This window comes from Podarcis vaucheri (genome assembly GCF_965113315.1).
Source record: "Podarcis vaucheri genome assembly, chromosome: 2".
NCBI classification, from domain to species: Eukaryota; Metazoa; Chordata; class Lepidosauria; order Squamata; family Lacertidae; genus Podarcis; species Podarcis vaucheri.
In genome coordinates this window covers 73048281-73068779 of record NC_138760.1, presented here as the reverse complement: position 1 = coordinate 73068779, position 20499 = coordinate 73048281, and the positions used below count along the sequence as shown (strand labels likewise).

At 44.1% G+C, this 20499-nt stretch overlaps 1 protein-coding gene across 8 annotated transcripts; it reads right to left on the bottom strand.

Annotated features, from left to right (window-relative positions):
- Positions 1 to 69: 69 nt before the first annotated feature.
- On the bottom strand, positions 70 to 20496 carry SIMC1 (SUMO interacting motifs containing 1). Of its 8 annotated transcripts, none has more exons than XM_082213559.1 (10): positions 20060 to 20496; positions 10796 to 11542; positions 9709 to 9938; positions 8631 to 8700; positions 6746 to 6894; positions 6264 to 6449; positions 4710 to 4838; positions 1529 to 1688; positions 1229 to 1313; positions 70 to 456 (listed from the first exon to the last, which is right to left on the bottom strand). In XM_082213559.1, exons 1-10 carry the CDS (start codon positions 20210 to 20212, stop codon positions 239 to 241), a joined length of 2127 nt encoding a protein of 708 aa, XP_082069685.1. In that variant the 5' UTR covers positions 20213 to 20496; the 3' UTR covers positions 70 to 238. The 8 variants fall into 8 exon arrangements, with proteins under 8 accessions (XP_082069685.1, XP_082069686.1, XP_082069687.1 ...); XM_082213560.1 differs by lacking the exon at positions 20060 to 20496 and adding an exon at positions 19671 to 19970; XM_082213561.1 differs by lacking the exon at positions 20060 to 20496 and adding an exon at positions 19336 to 19617.
- Positions 20497 to 20499: the final 3 nt, after the last annotated feature.

Here is a 20499-nt window from a genome sequence, read left to right as displayed (position 1 = left end):
TTCCAGTGTTCATGTCCCTATAAATGCAAAATTTTCACACCTCTTAATAAAATAATTTATTATAAAAACTAACAGATCTACATGACAACAGAAATCGAAGATCAAGTTGTACAACCTTCTCTTGTCCGATGAATACAAAATGGGGGTTTAATGTTACTGTTAAAAATCGTATCTGAAAATTCAGTGCTTAGCTATTCATACTTGAAGTCTATATTTCAGCTCTCCAATATTTCCTGTGTTAGTTCATAGCAGCGAGAAGCAACTCTTGGAGTAGCTCAGTCTTTTCCTTTATGGGTTGGGGAAGTGGCTGCCCCAGAATCAGAGAGAGAATATTCTGGAAATCTTCAATGTCACACTCTACAGAATCTCTTTCAACAAGATCACTGATCTGTAGTTTGGGTCTGGCAGCCTTGATAATCAAATTTACTCGTTCACACACAGAGCTTCTTAAGTGCCCTATAAAAAAGAAAAGTAGGAAACACTTGACCGTACTTAACAGTGGGATAGGGACCTGTTACATTTTTACCTGATAAATGCATCTGCAGGCAAAATTGAAGTCTCCCCCTCCCTGTCAAATTCTATCCTAGTGTTGGGTTTGCAGGAAACATGTTGAAAAATGCTAATATTTGGCGATTTTAAGGACCCATAGACAGATGATACCTACCACATATACTCTAATATAAGCCGAAGCACAAAAAAACTGGGAAAACTTATTGACTCGAGTTTAAGCTGGTTCACCACACCACAAACCTCTTGGTGGGCCAGAGTGCGTGCGTGTGCATGCACACATGGCAGATGGGGCTTTTCTCTCCGCCCCCCCCCCCCGCCTACCTAGGGTGCTGCTGAGAGGCAGAGGCTGGTGGCGGCAGCGCCGGAGGAAGAACAAGCAACCCAAAAGGGCTGCTTTCAGGTTGCTCGTTCCGCTGCCACCAACGGACCCTCACTTGAGTATAAGCTGAGGGGGGCTTTTTCAGCATTAAAAATGTGCTGAAAAAGTTGGTTTATACTCAAGTATATACGGTAACAGATTTCCACCAGGCAATTCTATCAACTGAGGGTTGTTTTTTTTTTTTGGTTAAACATACCACCCCTCTATGTGTACATGACTTAATGAGTGAGCAAGACTGCGAAATGGCCCAAGTAGTTTGCTAGCTGACACTTCCATAACCTGATCAAGATATAGTGCTACTATGGAGACAAGTTAATGAGCTGTAAATAAGCTGCTCACCTAGGACTACTCTGCGGTAGCTCAGCAACAATAAAGTCAGTTGGTGAAGCATCTCATCCCATCTCTGCCATGTTGCTTCATTGTCCTGTGAACAGATAGGTTTTAAGTTACTTTGGTTTTTAGAACGATTCTATACATTAATAACCGTTCTGAATGCAAGAGGTAGATCCATGTCTCTTAAAGAGGTAAACCCAGTTTGGAATGAAACTGGACTAGTATTAAAGAATACATAAAAACAGGAGGGAATGATGAACACTAACTAGTTCTCGGGATAAATGATGGAAAGGAACTCTGCCGTACCTGGTATGTCAGCTGCAGAGAACAGTGTTTCAGAAAATGCAGTATCTTTTTCAAGGATAAGGGGCGCAGATCAGGGGCTTCTCTGCAGCTGTGGTAGAAAACTAGCTCTAACACTTTGCAGCGCAAGAGGTGGCATTCCATACTGCTTAGGAAGGCTTCCCTGTGAGGAGACAACAATGGAACGATAACTTGTCCCTGTTTTACACAATTTTCTATACCACCTGTTGCCCAATATGAGGTTCCCGTTTTTACTAATCTAAATAAAACCAAGGAAGAGCAAAATGAATCAACTGTCAAACAGTTGTACACCTATCAAAAGCATATTGGAACAGAGGTATTATCACCGGCCTGTAGAACATTGGAAGGGGACATACTAAATTTATCTCCCATGGAAGTGCATGCCATAGCTCTGGAGCAGCACAGAGAAAGCCTGTGTGGGCCAACCTGACCACTAGATAAGATGGAACCTGAAATGGAATTTCCTCAGCTGCTTTAAAATTGCATAGGATCAAATGGGAGCAGGCATTCCAAAGCTTATGTGTGATACAGATCATTTTGGGCTTCATATGTCAATGCCCTGAACTAGCTCGAGAAACATACTGCCAAGCAGCATAGCCCATTCAACCTGAGTAATGAGGCCTCACTGACCTGGTACCAATTTAACAGGCCAAGCTACACTTGGGAAAATGGGGGGGGGGGAGTTGAGTCCAGAACTGTTCCCAAAGCACAATCCCATCTGGAACAGGCCCCACTCTTTCAAAGTAGCAATGAAAAGTAAGCTAAACCCATTCTTACAATTTGTGTTGGCAGGCTATAAGTAACCATAGCAGGCAAGGGTGAAGAGGGCATTTGTGGCATAGCATCTTCTCTGCATTCTGAGGCTAACAAACTCATCCAAGAAAAATGGAAGTCCCGGGGCCCACAGTTTGCTATAGACACAGGAAACATGGTAGCTGAATGCACACTGAACCCTATCTGAATGTGTGTACTCAGTGGTCAGCAAGGCCTGCTATCCTGCTGAAGATGTTTACTGCATGAATAGTGGGTAATGAGAAGTGGGTAAATGCTGTAACTGAAGCTTGTCTGCTTCATTTCACCCTGCTGTACTGAGTACAAATAGATTAATGATTGATACAGAACTAATTTGTTCAAAGAAAACCTAACCATGCTCTGCAGCAGGCTTTCCCAAAATGGTACAACCATGTTTTCGGACTACAAATTCCCACCAGCCCAAGCCAGTATAGCCAAAGGTCTTTGATGGGTGTTGAAGTCTAGTTTGAAGTCTACTACATATGGAGGAAACCAGGTTGGGGAAGGATATTTCTATAAATACAACTATGGAATTATTTTATAAAATGTTGCTTTAATTAGGCTGTTAATAGGTGATGATAAGCAATCAGCAGAGTGAATTCTCTTTGTTTTCTACACTAAAAGTAGAAAACCTAAAACAAGCTTACTTTGAAGTAACACCCATTTCATTTTAGTGATATCCAAGAAAACATAGCCATTTTTAATATATATTTTTTGCTACTTAGAATTTGGCATTAACAACATTGGAATAACATTCACAAATTAAGACTGCAATCCTAAACTTCCTTGCTTGGGTGTAAGGCCACCTGAAGTCAATAGCTGACTGGGTGGGATGTCCTCGCTCACAGCTTCTCCCACCAGGTACACCTCTGGCAGTGGACGTACATTTCCTCTGATTCTGTCCTTTTTTGTTTTCTAAACTACACTTTGAGACTACTGAAGGCTTCATGTAGGTTTATGAAGTTAAGCATGGAATAGAAAAAAGTACATAGTGAAGTTCTTTCCCTGCTTACATTATACTAGAACTTGGCATCTAATAAAGAAATAATTGATTGGCAATGGGTTCATGCCAGCCAAAAGAAAAGTATACATTATATGAAAACTTAATTTCATACAGGCAGCCCTGTTTAGGGAAGCTTTTAATGTTTGATGCATTACTGTATTTTAATATTTTGTTGGAAGCCGCACAGAGTGGCTGGGGAAGCCCAGCCAGATGGGCGGGGGATAAATAATAAATTTATTATGATTATGATTATGATTATGATTATATGGAATTCACTGTCAAAAGATGTAGTAATGAATGTTAACCAAGATTTATGTTGAAATGATTAAGGTAACTTAGTGGAGCAGACAACTACCAGCAACTATCAGTCATGATGACTATATGGAGCTTCCACATTCAAGAAGCAGTATACTACTGTACCAACTGCAAGGGAGCAACAGTGGGAGAGGGTTAATGCCTTCAGGAAGGTTCTCAGAAGTATCTAGTTGGCTGCTGTTGGAAGAGGCATACTGGACTAGATGGATCTTTGGTATGACCCTGCAGGCATATTTGGTGGCTGTGATGGGGAATGTCCTACCCACAGGCTAATTAGGCCCACCAGGCCCTCACATCTTGTCTGTGATACTGCTTCACCCAAGCCAAATCCACTTGTCCATCATCTTGTATAAACCTTTTCAGGCCAGTGGGCATATTGGGAATCTCGCAGAAGTTCTGTGGATGCCAGTCACAAAATGCTGCCATATCTAAAGGAACTGAAAGGCAGACCACAAAATGCTGGTGGGCATGCTCCCACTCGGCAACCCATCAACAGGAAGAAGAGAAGAAGAAGAGTTTGGATTTGATATCCCGCCTTTCACTCCCTTTAAGGAGTCTCAAAGCGGCTCACATTCTCCTTTCCCTTCCTCCCCCACAACAAACACTCTGTGAGGTGAGTGGGGCTGAGAGACTTCAAAGAAGTGTGACTAGCCCAAGGTCACCCAGCAGCTGCATGTGGAGGAGCGGAGACGCGAACCCGGTTCCCCAGATAACGAGACTACCGCTCTTAACCACTACACCACACTGGAAAAAGGCACCCGTGTCTACCACTGCTGCATTTGCTGATAGAAAGCAGCTCATTGCCTCTCTGTTCAGAACAGATGGGAAGGCTGGGTGACACATATCAACGAAATACTTTTGCTGGCTCTCTAGATCTGCATAGGACCTTTAGTCCTCCCAAGATTAGGCACAGTCTCATCAAATATTTGCTCTTTGCCCAGAAACAGTTGAACATCCAGGTATATAATGAGTAGGTCTTCTGGGGGCATGAGGGCAGTTGGGCACAGGGAAGGACAGAAGGATTTTTTACACCCACACCCACACACCCCTTACCTGTGGCACCGCTTGGGAATATTCAGCCATGAATAAAACACATTATCTACAATTTTACTGGTGCTGCAGTTTGGAGACTTGTCCACTTCTATTGCTATAGAAAGCATCCTCTGTAGGAATGCCACCTCCCTAAGGCAGAGAAACAGGAAACGAAAGTGTTAATCACCTCAACACTACCCCACTGTAGTGTCTCAAATGTCTTGCTCCCAAACCAACAGAGAACCATCAGAACATAGCTACCATATCAGGGAAGATGAAAATTCTGATGTACAGCCTCACATGAGATAGAGCTGAAACATTCAGAACTTGTTGATGATACTTAATGGGTATTTGAGTAGCAAGCTAATGAACTCGAGGCCTGTTTCAAGCCATTTTCTCAATGGTGCAGCTTCTTTCCAAATTGCTTCTGTTCTGCTGATAATCCACACAGCCATAGAAATGCTTGAATCTGCTTCCTATGGGGGTTGGTTAAGTCACATGATGTGTCACAACATTACTGGCCTCCATGAAGTATGTTCCCACAACTGCATGGAGTCCCAGCCAAATGAAAAATTCCACAGGTGTAGGGAACCCTTGGCCCTCCAGCAGTTGCTGAACTAGAACTCCCCAGACATCATGACCAATGGCCCAGAATGGTAGAAGTTGTAGTTTAACTACAGCTGGAGGGCCAAAGGTTATGCACATCTTTTCTACAGTGTAAACATTAGTAATGGTAGAGAGGTCCAGTCCAAGAGCGGACTTGTATCTTTTTTCTGCTGAATGAATTAACTTTATTATGGTCACAGACCAGGATAAAAAAAACATATAAATAAAATAGCAGTTAGGATTTTTTTTAACAGATAATTGTTAGAGCAAATAAGGACAAAGAAACAAGCATAGGATAAAACATCTGAATAAAATACAAGATTAAACACGGATAATGGATGGATAAAAACTGATAATTAAAGCAGATAAGAATTAAAAACAAACAAAAACATGCAGTTAAAACAACTGTAAGAGCATAAGAACTAAAAGACTCGCAGTTAAAACAACTATAAAAGGCTGCAGAGTAGAAGCCTCTGAAATAGAGGACACTCACAACATTAGAAACTGATGTGCAAATATGGTTAACTTAAGATTTAAAAAATGAGAAACTGCTGATATCTACTGAAGACAGGAAGAGGCTCATCAGGCTCAGATCCCAGGCTTACTGAGATAGACAGACACCCACCACTATCAGTGCATCATCATCATTGAAACCAAATGAACTAAACCTACAAGAAAATCTGTCCTTCCCTAGTTCACCAGGGCCAAGGATGGGGTACTTGTGGGCCTCCAAATATTGTTGAACTACATTTCCCATCCTCCTTGGTCACTGGCCAATTGGAGTTGGGAGTCCAACAACATGGAAAGCCACAGGTTCCCTGTTTCTGGGGTAGGTCATCCTAAATTGGGAAAGAAATCTAGATAACCACCTGAATAGGTAGGATTTTTGCTTTAAAGTATCTCTAGGAGGAAACCCCTCTCTACAATGTAAAGTGCAAAAGAGACAAAAATGTACATTCCCCTACTTACGTTTGGGACTGAAATTGCGGAATGACGTCATCAGTTTGTGCAGTCTGGTTTAAGTGCAATTCTGGTACAGAGCTGCTGCTTACGGCTCTGGAGGTTTCTAGTGAAGGAATGGTTTTCTGCACGTGTCTTCTGTACTGCGTAACCCGTATACCCATAACTGCAGCTACTAGCCATTCAATCACTTCCCTGCAACAGAAACAAGAGTATTAGTGAAGGATGTGCTTGTGTGTCCTCTGGCCATGACCTCAGGTGCTTGTCTGTGGCAAGTGGTCTTGCATGTCACCCACATATATTTATGGGCTTTAGCCTAGTGAGGAGTCACTAGTATTTGTAGTGCTTTAGGTTGGGTCTCACACCTGCAGGCTCTTAAAATCAGCAGTGGCCAAAGGGCACATGTAGCAGAGAACATGTGACAAGTGAAATTTCTCAAGCCCTAGTTGCTTGGCACATAGGAAGCCTCTCTAGATTAAAGTGATAATTACTTGACATTGTCGAAGCAATGGTCACAGGAAAGCACTGCTTTGGCAATGGATTTGTGCAGAGTGCCTGTTCTGGCCATCCTCTGGAAGTCATCCTCCAAGGTCTGGATCACATACTGCAAGAAGAGGAGTCGCCCAGGAAACTTTCCTTTCTAAGGGTACCAGAAAAAATAAACACGGAATTATTTATAATAAGCCCTCACTTACAAACCTAAAAACCTGGGCTGAAACTGCCAGGCATGTGCTATTATGCAAATTATAGGCAATGTTTACACATGAATAAGACAAGAAACGCAGTCATAACCCCACCCTATGAGAGTCTCATGACCAGCCAAGTGTGCATGGTAGCTGGGGAAGTTCATTCCTCTCCAGGCTTAACCCTGTAGATCTCTTCTGTTAGTATCTGCTGTGACCTATATAAACTCTGAGGCCCACCCATTTCAAGCAACCGTCACCAGCATACAGGTAAGATGTTTTCATTTTAAAGGAGAAAAACAAAAGTGGAGATTTTCAGTATGTTGATTTCTGTCATTTCATGGGATTTTGGAATACAAACAGTCCTGATTGTAGCTAGGCCAAAATGGATATATCCATGAGGGTCAGCTTACACAGGATGCTGGTCCTGTGTTTGAACAAGCATGCTTAAAACTTGGCTGCTTTTGGGGAAAAGCCAGCTATGGGGCCCCGGTCTCAAAACACCTACTTGATCAAGATTTATGGGTCCATGTTGGTTTTCTAAAATCACCCTCTTATCTGGAGGCCTCATAGCTGCTTTCTCTCCAAAAGAAAGCCACAAGATTAATCACACTTGTTTAAATATCAGAGTAACTGTTTGAATATGTGACTAACGTCATGTGGGGTTTGGCCCTGAAAGATGTAGATACAGCTAGATGTTGGCAAGACTGAAGCACAAAGGAATTTGAAGCACTTGCCCCAAATATATAAAGCAGATCTATGTGTGAGTGGAGACAAAAATAATAGCATTAATGGCCCTTGCTCAGGAAAGGGGAATCTGCGGCCTTCCAAACGTTGCTGTAATTCAACTCCTATCATCTCTGACCATTGGCCATGCCAGGAATGGCAGATGGAGTTGGGAGTCCCACAACATCTGAGGGCCACAGGTTCCCTGGCCCTGCTCTAAAAATAAAGTGCCTCATTCAGTAACAATCATGTAGAGGAGTGGTCCATGCCAGTTTTGTGTAAGCACTTGGGATGTAGCCAAAACAACAACAACAGTTCAGTAGTGATAAATCATACATGGCATTGACCACAGAATGCCAGGTTTTGGGAACAGTAAGAACAGCAACAAACAAACAAACAAACAAACAAACAAACAAACAAACAAACATAAACAAACAAACCCAGCCTGGCAGAAAGAGCATATAATCAACAGTAGCTGCATAGCCTGTGGGCTGTGAAGAATGCACAAGTTTCCTCCCTCCTCCCTATGTGCCCCCCTCCCCAGTTAGCTCTGGGGGTGGTTAGAAGAACCTAGCACAGAATGCAGGGGCAGAGAATCAAATCATTCTGCCTCTTCTGGCTGAAATGCATTGGGCATTTACTTTTTTTAAAAAAGTACATTACAATTTCTTCGGCCACTTGAGGTTGCTTCTCTTTCCTGTCTTTCCGAAATCAAAGAGACCACAAAATGTCCTTTGGCAAGCCTTGATTTATTGACAGTGACTAAGATGTTCAGCCTGGTAACTTTCCTTCCTCTTTTTCTGCAGCAAATGCACAGCAGTCCCTGCCAATCAGGCTTACTTCAAGACCAGTTTGTTAGTACAGGGTCTGGCATGGGAACCCTTCTCTTAGTTGCAAAGCAAAAGCTGGCAGAATGATAGTTTCTTAAAAACCACCCATCCCACACAGTGAGATGTAATCAACATACCTGCTCTTCTATTACCACTCGCAGTAGCAGCCAGTCCCATACCACAGTGTCAGCCCTTGCTGGATGAAGTCTAAAATTAAGAAGTAGGCCTGTTATACCATCAAATCTTTATCACAAACATTCTTTGCAATAGCAAATCAAAGACACATTTCAAAGCATGCAGTCTATTGGTTCCTTGGTGGTATTTTGTGAAGAGTGGCAATTGTTAATATGACCAACTGATGATAGGACTCATTAGTTGTATCCTGCCCTGGAAGTGTCATAAACACCTGCAGGATATTGCTTGGACCATTACTAGTGATGGCTCCTGTTATTAAAGCTCATGCTATGGTCCAACTGTTTAAGTCACTAACGTTTAAAAATACTGTAGAAGAGGGCATTTAGGCTTTTTGAAACAACATTAAAAAAGTATCAGATCTTCCTTTGCAGCAGTACCCTGCTCTTTTGTGAACCTTCTGGTTATTTGTTTATTTTAAAAGGTGCAAACTGTATTTCAATAGAGCAAGGCGACCACTCTCCCAGTTATGCACATTCTTGATATTGTACTTAACTGCCTTTGAATGGGGACTTGTAGCAATTATTTAACCAATGATAAAATGCAGTTGGGGTGCATGTTCTGAATGTATGAATAAGCTGCTATTACATACAGTTGTTCCATTGTAATATAAATTTGATCACTTAATCAAATAGCTTTTCCATGGCAGCTGCCTATGATCTTATTGTGAATTTTATTGATGTTGCTTTATTTTGTTTAGTCTCTACATTGCTCATTTTTTATTTAAATATTTATTTAAATAATTAAATATGTCTTCTGCCCTGGGACCACCTTTCAGTGAAGGGTGCATCATCAACGTTCATAATTAATAAAGAGTAGGCCTCACAGAAATGAAAAGCTCAAACCATTAAAAGAGAAGAGTATGTTTCTGCAAGTGCAGCTATTTATCTGTTTCCTTAAGCAATCACTTACACACAAAACTATGGCAGAATTTACAATACAACCACAAAGTTAGAAAGAAAGGATCATGGTCCTTTGCAAATCAACACAAAATAAAAGAATAGTAATTCACGGGATACATACGACTGGATTTTCATCAACAACATATAAGCATCTTTCTGTGTCTCTTGTTGCACATCTTGTTGATCTGAGCTCAAGAGAATCTGCCTGATCACACACGATGTGATCTCCTTTGGCGGGTAGTGTTGGGAGGTTACATAATCCATAAGGAAGTCCAAGGTTCCCTGGAAGAATTTCTCCTCGATAGTGCTGAACACCATGCTTAGTTTCCGGGATGGGATAGGCTGCTTCTTCTGTGGATACAGTGAAACATAAACATTGCATAACATTCCTGAGCACAAGTGAAGAGGGATTGAAAAAAATTCTGCAGGAAGTTTTCTATTGCTATTTTCTTCTACAGAAAATTTTCCAAAATGCCCCATTTCATAAAATTGGTAACTTAACATATGAATGCAATGAAAGGCAAACTGGGCAGCTGAAATGGATACAATACTAGTCCAATCTTAGATCAAATTTATAATTAACTTTTCTCAGGTGACTATTTAGGACGCACATGCATGTATTTGCACAGGACTTCAGGCATCCTAAAATTAGTATGTTAAAAGGCAGTGAAAACTGCTTACAATTTAAATAATATTTGGGAAAGTATGATATTGAGTAGTTACAAATTAAAATACAAGTAAATATTCCAATAAAAATAATTTCTGAATGAAGATTTGAATTTGTTTGAACATAAACACATAACAAGTTTTCCCCCCTAATAAGGTATTTCTGTTCAACTGTCTTTGCCAACTGAGAGGGAGAATCCTTCTCAGATATTTAAACATGTAAAATAAAAATGGCCTCCTTCTTTTACAGCAAATATCTACTTAAGTAGTAAGCCCCATTGAGTTCAGTGCAGCTTATTCCTGAGTAGGCATGCATAGGATTGCACTTTTAGAGAGTTTCTCTTTCACACATGCTTATTTGTGAAGCTGTCAAATCTGTGCAGTGCTGCGAGACCCACAATCAAGTTAAACATACTAGAGCCTTGGTTGATGTTGGACATTTCAGCCTGCACGACCTCATTCCTGCTCTTTCTTGTACAGCCTGCTTCTTTCCATCTCTTTTTATTCAGACTACTGAAGCACTAGTCTCTTCCATCAATTACCTGTTCAGCATCTTTTTCCTGCACCACATTTTGGAAAAAGGGGTAATGTACAGGAACTCCCTGGAAATACTGCAATGTTTTCAACCAGACCTTGATGTCGATCTGCTTCATTGGTGCCCAAACATCTGATTTTACAGCATTTGGTGCTGGGTTATTTGCCTCTAGAAAATGCTGATTAGCTTCTGCTAGAGGTGGAGATGTGCTCATTGGAGAACAGGAGGGGATGGGGCTTGGGGAATGTCTCTGATGTAGTGGGGAATGCTGGGGGCTGGGCTCTTCCACAGACGGACCAGCACCAGGAACCTCTTCCACACAGTCCAAGGGGGCTTGACATTCACTGCTGCTGGGGGTTGAAGAGAAGGAGAAAACATCAGACCCCACCTGGGGGCTTCCTAAGGAGCCCAGATCACTGTTGTAAGTGGTGTGGCTGCTGTTTTCAGAGTCCCCACCGTAGCTGGGGATGATGGGGCAGCTGCTACATTGAAATATGGGCTGCTTCTTTATAGCATCTTCTTTGGGGGAAGGCAGCTCACAGTCTCTGTCCCACATGCTGATTGGCGCATCAACTTTGTTCTCAGCGCTTTTAGTGAGGATTTTCGGACAGCACACCGAGTGCACGCTGACTGGAGTAGAGTGCTTCAGGTCCTGAATGGCACTGTAACTATCATGAAGAGGGCTGATCATGTCATCCTCAGTCCCCGTCAGATCAATTACAGTGATGTCATCCCCAGTGAGATCAATGATCTCCTACAAAGGAGAGAAGGGGTGGGGGTGAGAGAAAGAAAAAGATTTACATCACTGCATGACACAGCTTTGACTAAAATTATAAATCCTAAATGGTTTGGGGGCACACCCTGGAAATTGTAGACCCCCCCCGACCAATCAATAGCATTTATCCTATGCCAATATTAGATGATGGGGTAAATGGAGAAAATGATCCATGATAAAGCCCTAATATATATTTGTGGAACTGCAGCAAGATCTTCTGGTTTTGGATGGACTTTGCTGACTTAGATTATTAGTTGGTGGTGCACAACTCTCTCTCCCACCCCACAGACATGGGTGTCAGCTGTTAGTATTTATTTATTGTATTTGTTTCCCAAGGATCATGTACCTCAACTAACCCATGGCAAGAAGTTTAATCACATAGTTGCATAATTCATCTCATGAAACAGCAGCAGTTAGCTCTTTGCAACCCTTCTCGGTCTGTTCTGGCCACCTTTTTCCAGTACTAAATCATACAAAGCTCATGCCTCAAATGCATGGGTTTTGTATTTTGATAGTATTAAAGTAAAAAAACCTCAGAGGGAATTTACATAGGCGAAAAAGAATGCCAGTGGTATGTAATCTCCTGCTTATCATGCTTCTGTCCTGTAAAGGAATCAAACCTGTGACCTTGGCGTTATCAGCACCATGCTCTAGCCGACTGAACTACCCACAGGTGCTCAAAGCAAAACTTTTTCTCTAATTAATGCATCTAGACACCCATACATTTCCTTATCATGTGGCAAAATCAAATGTTCATATAAACGTGACAAATGGGAGTAAAGGGAGCCTTGTGCACTGGGATAGAGAGATGTACTGCTGTCCTGTTTGCCTAATGCTACCACTCTGGATTATGACTACTGTTGGTGATCACTTCAAAACTTAGTCAGCCTGATGATGCGAGAGTTATTACTCTGAATGGTGATGCACTCAATTGCTGGCTGAAGCTGTCCCAGGCGGGACACATTAAGCCAACAAGGACAGGGTAGTACATACCCACTTGAATCTGTTATGAGAAGTCAGGATAGCAGGCCCCAGGAGTGGGGGTGGAAAGACAGTGGAGATTATGCATGCAATCCTCTGTGGCACAAGAAATATAAAGTAATAGCAACACAGAGAGGCAAAGGATATGAATTCTTGCAAGAAGGCTCTGAAACAGGTTTTTAGCAGGCATACCATACCTGTTCTTTTTAGCTCTGCTATATCGATTGTTTGAGTTTACTTATATGCTACTTTTCCACAAACATTCAAAACATTAAAATGCAAATATACAAAATACAGAGCACGTCATTAAATTCAAAAATGACAAAAATCAATAATCTAACAAACACAGAATAAATTCAATATTACTAAAAAAAACCTCCAGACCCAGTCTAGGTTTCAGTACATAAATACAAAACAAGAGTTAACTGACAATAAAGTTGTGGTCTTCCTGCATTCCAAGGAGCCTTACTCAAATGTAGTTCAGAGGGGAGAAGTCCTCTCACCAGCCTAGATGCCATACAGATGGCTCCCATATCCTTGCTTGAGAGAAGGCTGGAAGCAGCAAAGGGCAAATGCTGGGGAGAGGATTGATGGCTAGTCTCTCCCAACCCTACCTGTAGATTACAAGGACTGAACCTGGCATCTTTCGCATGCTATGTGTGCACCCTACCACTGAGAAACAGTCCTTCCTCTACGTTCCTGTTCAAGATATAGCAAGTAGATTTTATATATTGAAAGCCTATTTGGAGCATTCTTTGACAAACATTCCAGAGGGGACGCAGAGAGGAGAAAAATAGTCACAGGTAAGGCACCTCAAAAGAAAATTATGCTTAGCACATACACACACACAAACCCTGTACCAGACAAATCAGTAAAATGACTTATTGTATGAAATTTATGATTCAGGAAGTGACAATGTGACTCTCATATTGGATCCCTAAATATGGCACTGAGGTTGAACGTTTAAAATTATGGCAGAAGTGAATAAGATATCGCTGCTTAGCATGAGCAAGAAACATCATTTGGAGATGAAACAGTTCTGAATAAAGGGCCCTAGCTCAAATGACCTTCCTACAAACAAGTTTTGAAACCTAAAAGGAAGTGCCTAACTGCCATTCCTTTTACCATTTCAATTCTCCCTGCTGGAACCTCTGGATATTTGAAAGTAGCACCAGAATTAAATGGCCAACAGAATTCCAGTTTGGCTGGAGGCCTCCCTAATTGCATAAAAACATGGGGTTGTAATCAATTCTGGTCCTGCTCAGAGAAGACCCATTGAAATTATAAACCAAACTTATGTCCATTAGCTTCAATGCATCTACTTTTAAGGAGGACTAGCACTGTTTACAACCCATACTCCTCAAGTCAGCTCAGAAGTATTCAACATTTCTTTAAAAGTTACAAACGAGACAGCTAAAAGCTGCTCCTGCACCCTTGCAAGATACTGTATTTTTCTGTGTATAAGACTAGGCTTTTTTTACCAAAAAATTGGGTTTAAAATTGGGGCTCATCTTATACAGTGGTACCCCGCAAGACAAACGCCTCGCGAGACGAAAAACTCGCAAAACGAAAGGTTTTTTCGTTTTCGAGTTGCCTCGCAAGACGAATTTCCCTACGGGCTTGCTTCGCAAAACGAAGCTTGCCCCGGTGACAGCGGGTCTTCTCTTTTGAAGCAAGGGGCGGCGGGGAGAAGCGATCTTCTCCCCGCAGCCCCAGGTCCGGGGACAGCGGGAAGCGCTTCCCGCTGCCTCCCGGACCTCTTTTGAAGCAAGGGGCTGCGGGGAGATCGCTTCTCCCGGTGCTCCGAAGCCGGGCGGGGGGCAGGGGACACCTTCTGAAGGCTGGCGGGGGGCAAAAGTCTTTGTCCCCCCTGCCTGCCTTCCCAGGGGCTTTTAAATCGCCCCGACAGCGGAGAAGTCCTCCGCTGTCCCGGGCCATTTTAAAATGCCGCCCGCCAGCATTTTAAGATCGCCCGGACAGCGGAGAAGTCCTCCACTGTCCCGGGGTTTTTTAAAATGCTGGGGGTGGGAAGAAAAGCCCTTGTCCCCCCCACCAGCCTTCAGAAGAGGTCCGGGGACAGACTGTCCCCGGACCTGGTCTGAAGGCGGTTTCCCTAGGAACGCATTAATTGATTTTCAGTGCATTCCTATGGGAAACCGTGCATCGCAAGACGAAAAAACCGCAAGACGAAGAGACTTGCGGAACGAATTAATTTCGTCTTGCGAGGCACCACTGTACATGGGTAGTGCCAAGGGGTGTTTTCTTAATTTGGAGTCCCCCAAAATAGGGAGCGTCTTATACATGGAAAAATATGGCACTTACCAGGCGGAAACAACAAGGATTCAGGAGAGACAAGAGGGCCTAACTTTTCTTTGACCAACTCCTTTATTATTTATTTGACAATATTTATAACCTGCATTAGAGTCCCTCACAGGGTGCAATTTCCTTACCTGGGTTGTCACTGATACCTCTCAAAGCTTCTAGTAGCTTTTTGTAGGGGACACAAGAGGAAACATGTGGCAGAGGGAGATGTTCTAACTGCCGCTCACTCTTCTGCTTAACCACAACATGCCTGAGAGGAAATAACCTCTCTTTCCTTTTATAACCAACAAACTGCAAATTTGTGCAAATCTTATTATATTTAGCAAGATTCAAACAGTCACAACACACAGCATTTTACACAGGCCTATTTATTTCCCTTTTTGCCAATACCCACTGCCACCCCTGCACCAGTGACCAGACCGCAAGGAACCAATGTGGTCTGAGTGCAATTCTTTTGTTGTTTCTGAGTCTGAGATACAGAGCGACTCATTCCTGCTCTGATTTCGAAGTTCCCTCAACTCAACAACTTGCCCTTATTCATTTTCCCCATTTTCTAACTGCACCAAAATTAGGGGCATAAAGCAATTCTCAAAGTAGCTCTGGCCTCGATATGCACCGTGTGTTCCAAGGAAAAGGCTGATGCAACTTTCACTGACTACTTTAAAAACAAATAAAAGTAGCATAATGTGAAGCACAGGCTCTCAGGAACTGGGCTGAGACCACCTCCTGCCAGAGTTCATGAATACCATAAATAAGCCTTTATTTGTAAACGACACACTACCAGTCACTACCAGCCCCTGTCACTTGAAAATTACTGAGCTAGACATAAAAGCTCCTACAGGCCATTATCCAGAGTTCATAAACCTTAAAAAAAAAATCAACTGCCAGCTAATCATGGCAGCTACATTCAATTTCCACTGCTAGAGGCAATATGCTTCCATATACCTGTTGCTGGGAATAACAACTTGAGAGAGAGCAACTGCGGTCACATCTTGAGTTTGTGTAGAATCAGCAAATGCAGCAATGAAAGGCAGCACAGTGGGAAAGAAGTAACAGTTGTCTAGTGTAGAAGACAAGGAGTCACAGCAGAAAGCAGACAACTATAGTAGCCTGAAGTGTGCCCTCCATTGTGGGATGCAGTTATAAGGAATGGACACAAAATAGTCCTGACCTGCAACCGGTGTGAGGTGAACTCAAACAACTCACGTTTTACATACCGGAGATCCTTAATTTGAATCCAGGATTGGGGGGGAATGTTGTCCACGGTCAGGCACACAGGGCCAATCCACAGAAGCACTGCAGGGACCAACCAGTCCTTTTGCTCCACCTTATTTCCCAACCAACGCTTGTGACCAATCCACACCTTCCATCTCACCAGATAGGCTGGCCCTGCCAGCTGGCATCCTATCAGGACTCAGTGCACATGCCTGAACAATTATCTTGCACATCTTGGCAGCAGCACCCATCTCATTGGCATACCCTAAGAATAATGCTCCTTCACAGTTCCAGGGATTTAGCGAACAGGGCAGGAGGATGTGCTGCCCCTGAGCCATCAAGCTCCTTGGACCCTCCCCTGCCTTTGTAGTCCCTTCCTGAACTCACATGGCGCCAGATCCTAGTAGGGTGTGGGAAATGAGATCGCCATCAATAAACAACATATGTGACAAAGGTAAAGCCTTTATTCAGCAGCATTCAGAAAGGGAAGAGATCCTGAAAGGGAAAGGCCTAAGAATCAGGTGGCCAGCCAGTCACCCTAACAAGGTCATGTGCAGGGTTATGACATGGTAGCTGGTTTGTCATATCCAGTGGCTTTAGCTCCATGCTAGGAACAGCGTCACAAGCTGCAAGAGGACTGAGGTGGTTTGCCAATTTGTGACATAAAGCAGGGCAATCCCAGGCTTCTCATAGCTGACACAGATCCAAGTGCCTTGATACCATATGGCAGCTGTGGGGAACGTTTGACACTCCAGATGTTGGTGAGCTACAAGTCCCAGCACACATCACCAATGGTCAGGGATCATGGGTTACTATAAATCAGGGGTGAGGATCCACTAGCCTGCAGGCCAACTTTGTGCAGCCAAGTTCCCCGACAACCAGCTAGTTGTCTAGCATTTGGGAAATGTTGCACAAAGCAATTTGATGCATTCCCTTCTAGGCAACCTTCCAAGGGCCATATATCCCACAGCAGTGGGCAAGATCAGAGGCTGAAGTAATCAACAAATGTAAATTTTATTTTTATACCTTGGGCTAGTTTCTACACCCATCCACATACTCTCTTATCTTTAAACCAAACCAGCAAGAGGCACTACTGGAGTTCAAGGACACATTTCCAATCAGACAAAACAAACCAAGTACAAACTGAGTACAGTACAAACCAAGGCCAATGAGTGGCGGCTTTGGCAAAATTCCAAGAGTCAGACAGAGACTCCTGGAGGCCACTTTCAACACCTGGCCCTGAGTTTCCCCAACCCTGTCATAGATGAACACAAACTGCATGCAGGTTAGTGAATGGAGTTCCATGCAGAGGAGAGAGTGAGTTGGCAAAGGAGATGAGAAGCTTGGTCCCTCCTCTGTGCCTAGCATAAAAAGCAAAAGGGCTGCTAGAGGAGGGTTCCTCCCTTCTCCACAGAAATACAGCTTTTGCCTCTTCTTTGATAGCCCCCAATAAGCTAGTAAAGAATACTGCAAGATAGTAATGTGGGGTGAGGGAAATTATTCACAAGGCTGGATTAAAACATAAAACCCAGCAGATAAATTAAGTGGTTTAAAGGTAAAGGTAAAGGGACCCCTGACCATTAGGTCCAGTTGTGATAGACTCTGGGGTTGCGGCGCTCATCTCACTTTATTGGCCGAGGGAGCCAGCGTACAGCTTCCGGGTCATGTGGCCAGCATGACTAAGCCGCTTCTGGTGAACCAGAGCAGCGCACGGAAACGCCGTTTACCTTCCTGCCAGAGCAGTACCTATTTATCTACTTCCACTATGACGTGCTTTCGAACTGCTAGGTTGGCAGGAGAAGGGACCGAGCAATGGAAGCTCACCCCGTTGCGGGGATTCGAACCACCGACCTTCTGATCGGCAAGTCCTAGGCTCTGTGGTTTAACCCACAGCGCCACTCGCATCCCTAAGCTCTACTAAACCCACATGCACCCAGGGTGGATTTCACCCAGAATCTAAAACACACACCAAATAATGTAATGTGCCAGGCTAATAGGTCTGGAAAGGGAGTTTCACAATTTGGGAGCCACCAGCAAAAAGACCCTCTTGCCAGTAGCTATCCTCCTACACTGAGAAGGCAGGGGCTACTAGTTAAGGACCATCAAAACAGAACTTGATTGGCAGGCAGGCTCATGTGGGAGAGAATAGCCCTTTCGAACCAAAGTTGTTTAGTACCGTACTTTGAAGGTCAACACCAGCACCTGAACTGAACTGAGAAGCAAACTGGCAACCTTTTAGTAGTGGGGCGATGTGATAGCAGCCACCAGCCCCATTAATAACCCAGTTGCGGTGCTCAAAACCAATGATGATGCTTTAATGTTTTTCAAAAGTCACATGCAACACATAATAATAGTTTAGCCCAGAAGTTACTAGAACATGGGCAACTGTCACTTGTAACTGACATTATGATGTCATACTATGTAGTCAGTTATTCAACAAGTGTGGAATTTCATTCTGTTTCACCTCTGCACATCCCATTATTGTTCACTCTGCACTGTGTTACAGGAGCTACTCTTCTACTCTGGCGGCTACCATTTCTTCTTTGGACGTTCATCCTCTCCATTAGCCATAGCAAACTTCATTTGATTGCTCCACGTCTTCCCAGTTATCCCAATTTCATTCTCCATTCTTTTACTATGCCACATATCTCTGCTTTGCAGCACTGCCCATGATGTCAGGAGAGACTCATGGCCTTTCTGCAGTACAGGACCTTTCCCCTCCATTTAGCTGGCCACACACAGATTCCATTTTTAGCATTCAACTTCCATTTCCATTGTTTTAAATGACAACTGCTACTCAGTTGAAGTTTGGGAGGCACCACAGTTTAGTGGCAAAGCATTTGATCCCTGGAATCCCCAGTTCAAAGGATCCGGTTGTCAGAGCTGAGAACAGCTGATCTGCCCTGGTGTGAGGCAGCTTCCTGCGCATCTGTTTTTCCTTATGGGTATCCTCCTGAAACAGATCGGCTCATGGCAAAGTGGGCAGAGCAAGGTCATACCAGCAACATCTTGATCAAGCTCCAGCACCACGGTGATGGGATTTAGGAGCGAGACAAGGAATTTCTGCAATAGGGAGCGCTGCAGGATCGCGTGCAGTGAGTTATTTGTCAGGATCGCACGGATAACAAAGCTGGCTTTACCAACTCCTGTTCTCCAAACCTCACTAAAATGCATTCAGGCACACTTGTTTGCGTTACGTTAAAAGGAAGAGGCGCTCCTCTTTATGGGATAGTTTTTACCAAAAGCATATTTACCCGAAGGCTGCAGCTTCGGACGTCAGTCATGCCCTCTGGAAACGCCGACTTTATCTGCGCGCCCTACAAATTTAGTTCCCAGCCAGCACAATATTCTCCTGCGTTTGGCGACCCGGGCGCGTACGAACAAGCCTGCGTGTGCTCAGCCGACGGCGCCTGCCTCCCGGCACCCCGCCACTGCCTACAGGAGCGCGTGGGGAGAAGTGAATGGGCAAGGAGAGGAGAAATGACTCGGAGTCCCCAAGGCAGAAAGGAGGAGAGACGCCGGCAGCGGCCGCCAAGTCCAAGCCTCGGGACCAGAAAACAGCATCCCCCATGTTCGCGGCGCAACTCACCGGGGGCTCGGCGGGCGGCCGCCGCCATCTCCGCTTCCTCTTTTCGCCCAGGCGCCGGCGGGGAGACCAATCATAGCCGCTTTCCCCATCGGAGCTCGACTCAGTGACAAGAACCTCGGCCATCGAGCCCCTTCTGCTCAGGCCCGCCCGTCGAGGGGCGTGGCAAAGCGGAAAGGGCGAGGCTGAGCCCGGCTCCGCTGCTTTATAGGGCCAAGCCGGGCTGGCCGCTTCCGTTGGGATCCGACCGACCCCGAGATTATTATTTTCCTTTCCGCGACTCGCTGACGTTGAGAACTCCGAATCGGGAGGGCGGGGCTTAACGAAGCCCCAGGGAGTTACTCCTCGCCGCCGCTGTTTGCTTCACAAATATACATCAGGGGGTTAACGACCTTGGTTGTATTTCTCAGCAGGTGGAAAGGGGGAAAGAAGAGTTTGTTGTGGCTGCGGTCCAGAGTCCCGGCCTGGATCACTCCCAAAGGAATCGGGCGCAGACAAAGCAAGCACAAAGCAGCTACGCGCTTGTAGCAAACACACAAACACATGATCCTCTGTGTCACTCATGGCTAGGAAAGTGTGTGATCAAGGCATGCTTGAGTCAGGTTCTTGTATTTGGCTTCAGGACAGTTATTCACCGACGCTTCCCTCCAGTTCAGGCCAAGCTAGGAATAATTGGCCTTGCAGTTGCAACTGTAGCTACATCTTGCGGCCTAAATAATCAAGGATACATCTTGCAGTTTAGCTACGGGATGGTGTTTCTGCAGACTCAGCACTTAGCAGGCTGAAGTCAGCTGTGTACGTGATGTGATCGATTCAGAATCGTGACGCCCCT

Coding starts and splice junctions, on each gene's coding strand:
- SIMC1 (XM_082213559.1), bottom strand. CDS start 20,212: ATGTGTTTGTGTGTTTGCTACAAGCGCGTAGCTGCTTTGTGCTTGCTT. Junction 9,939..10,795: donor AGGAAAAAGATGCTGAACAG/GTAATTGATGGA, acceptor CTGTATCCACAG/AAGAAGCAGCCTATCCCATC. Junction 6,450..6,745: donor CATTGCTTCGACAATGTCAA/GTAATTATCACT, acceptor TTTCTGTTGCAG/GGAAGTGATTGAATGGCTAG.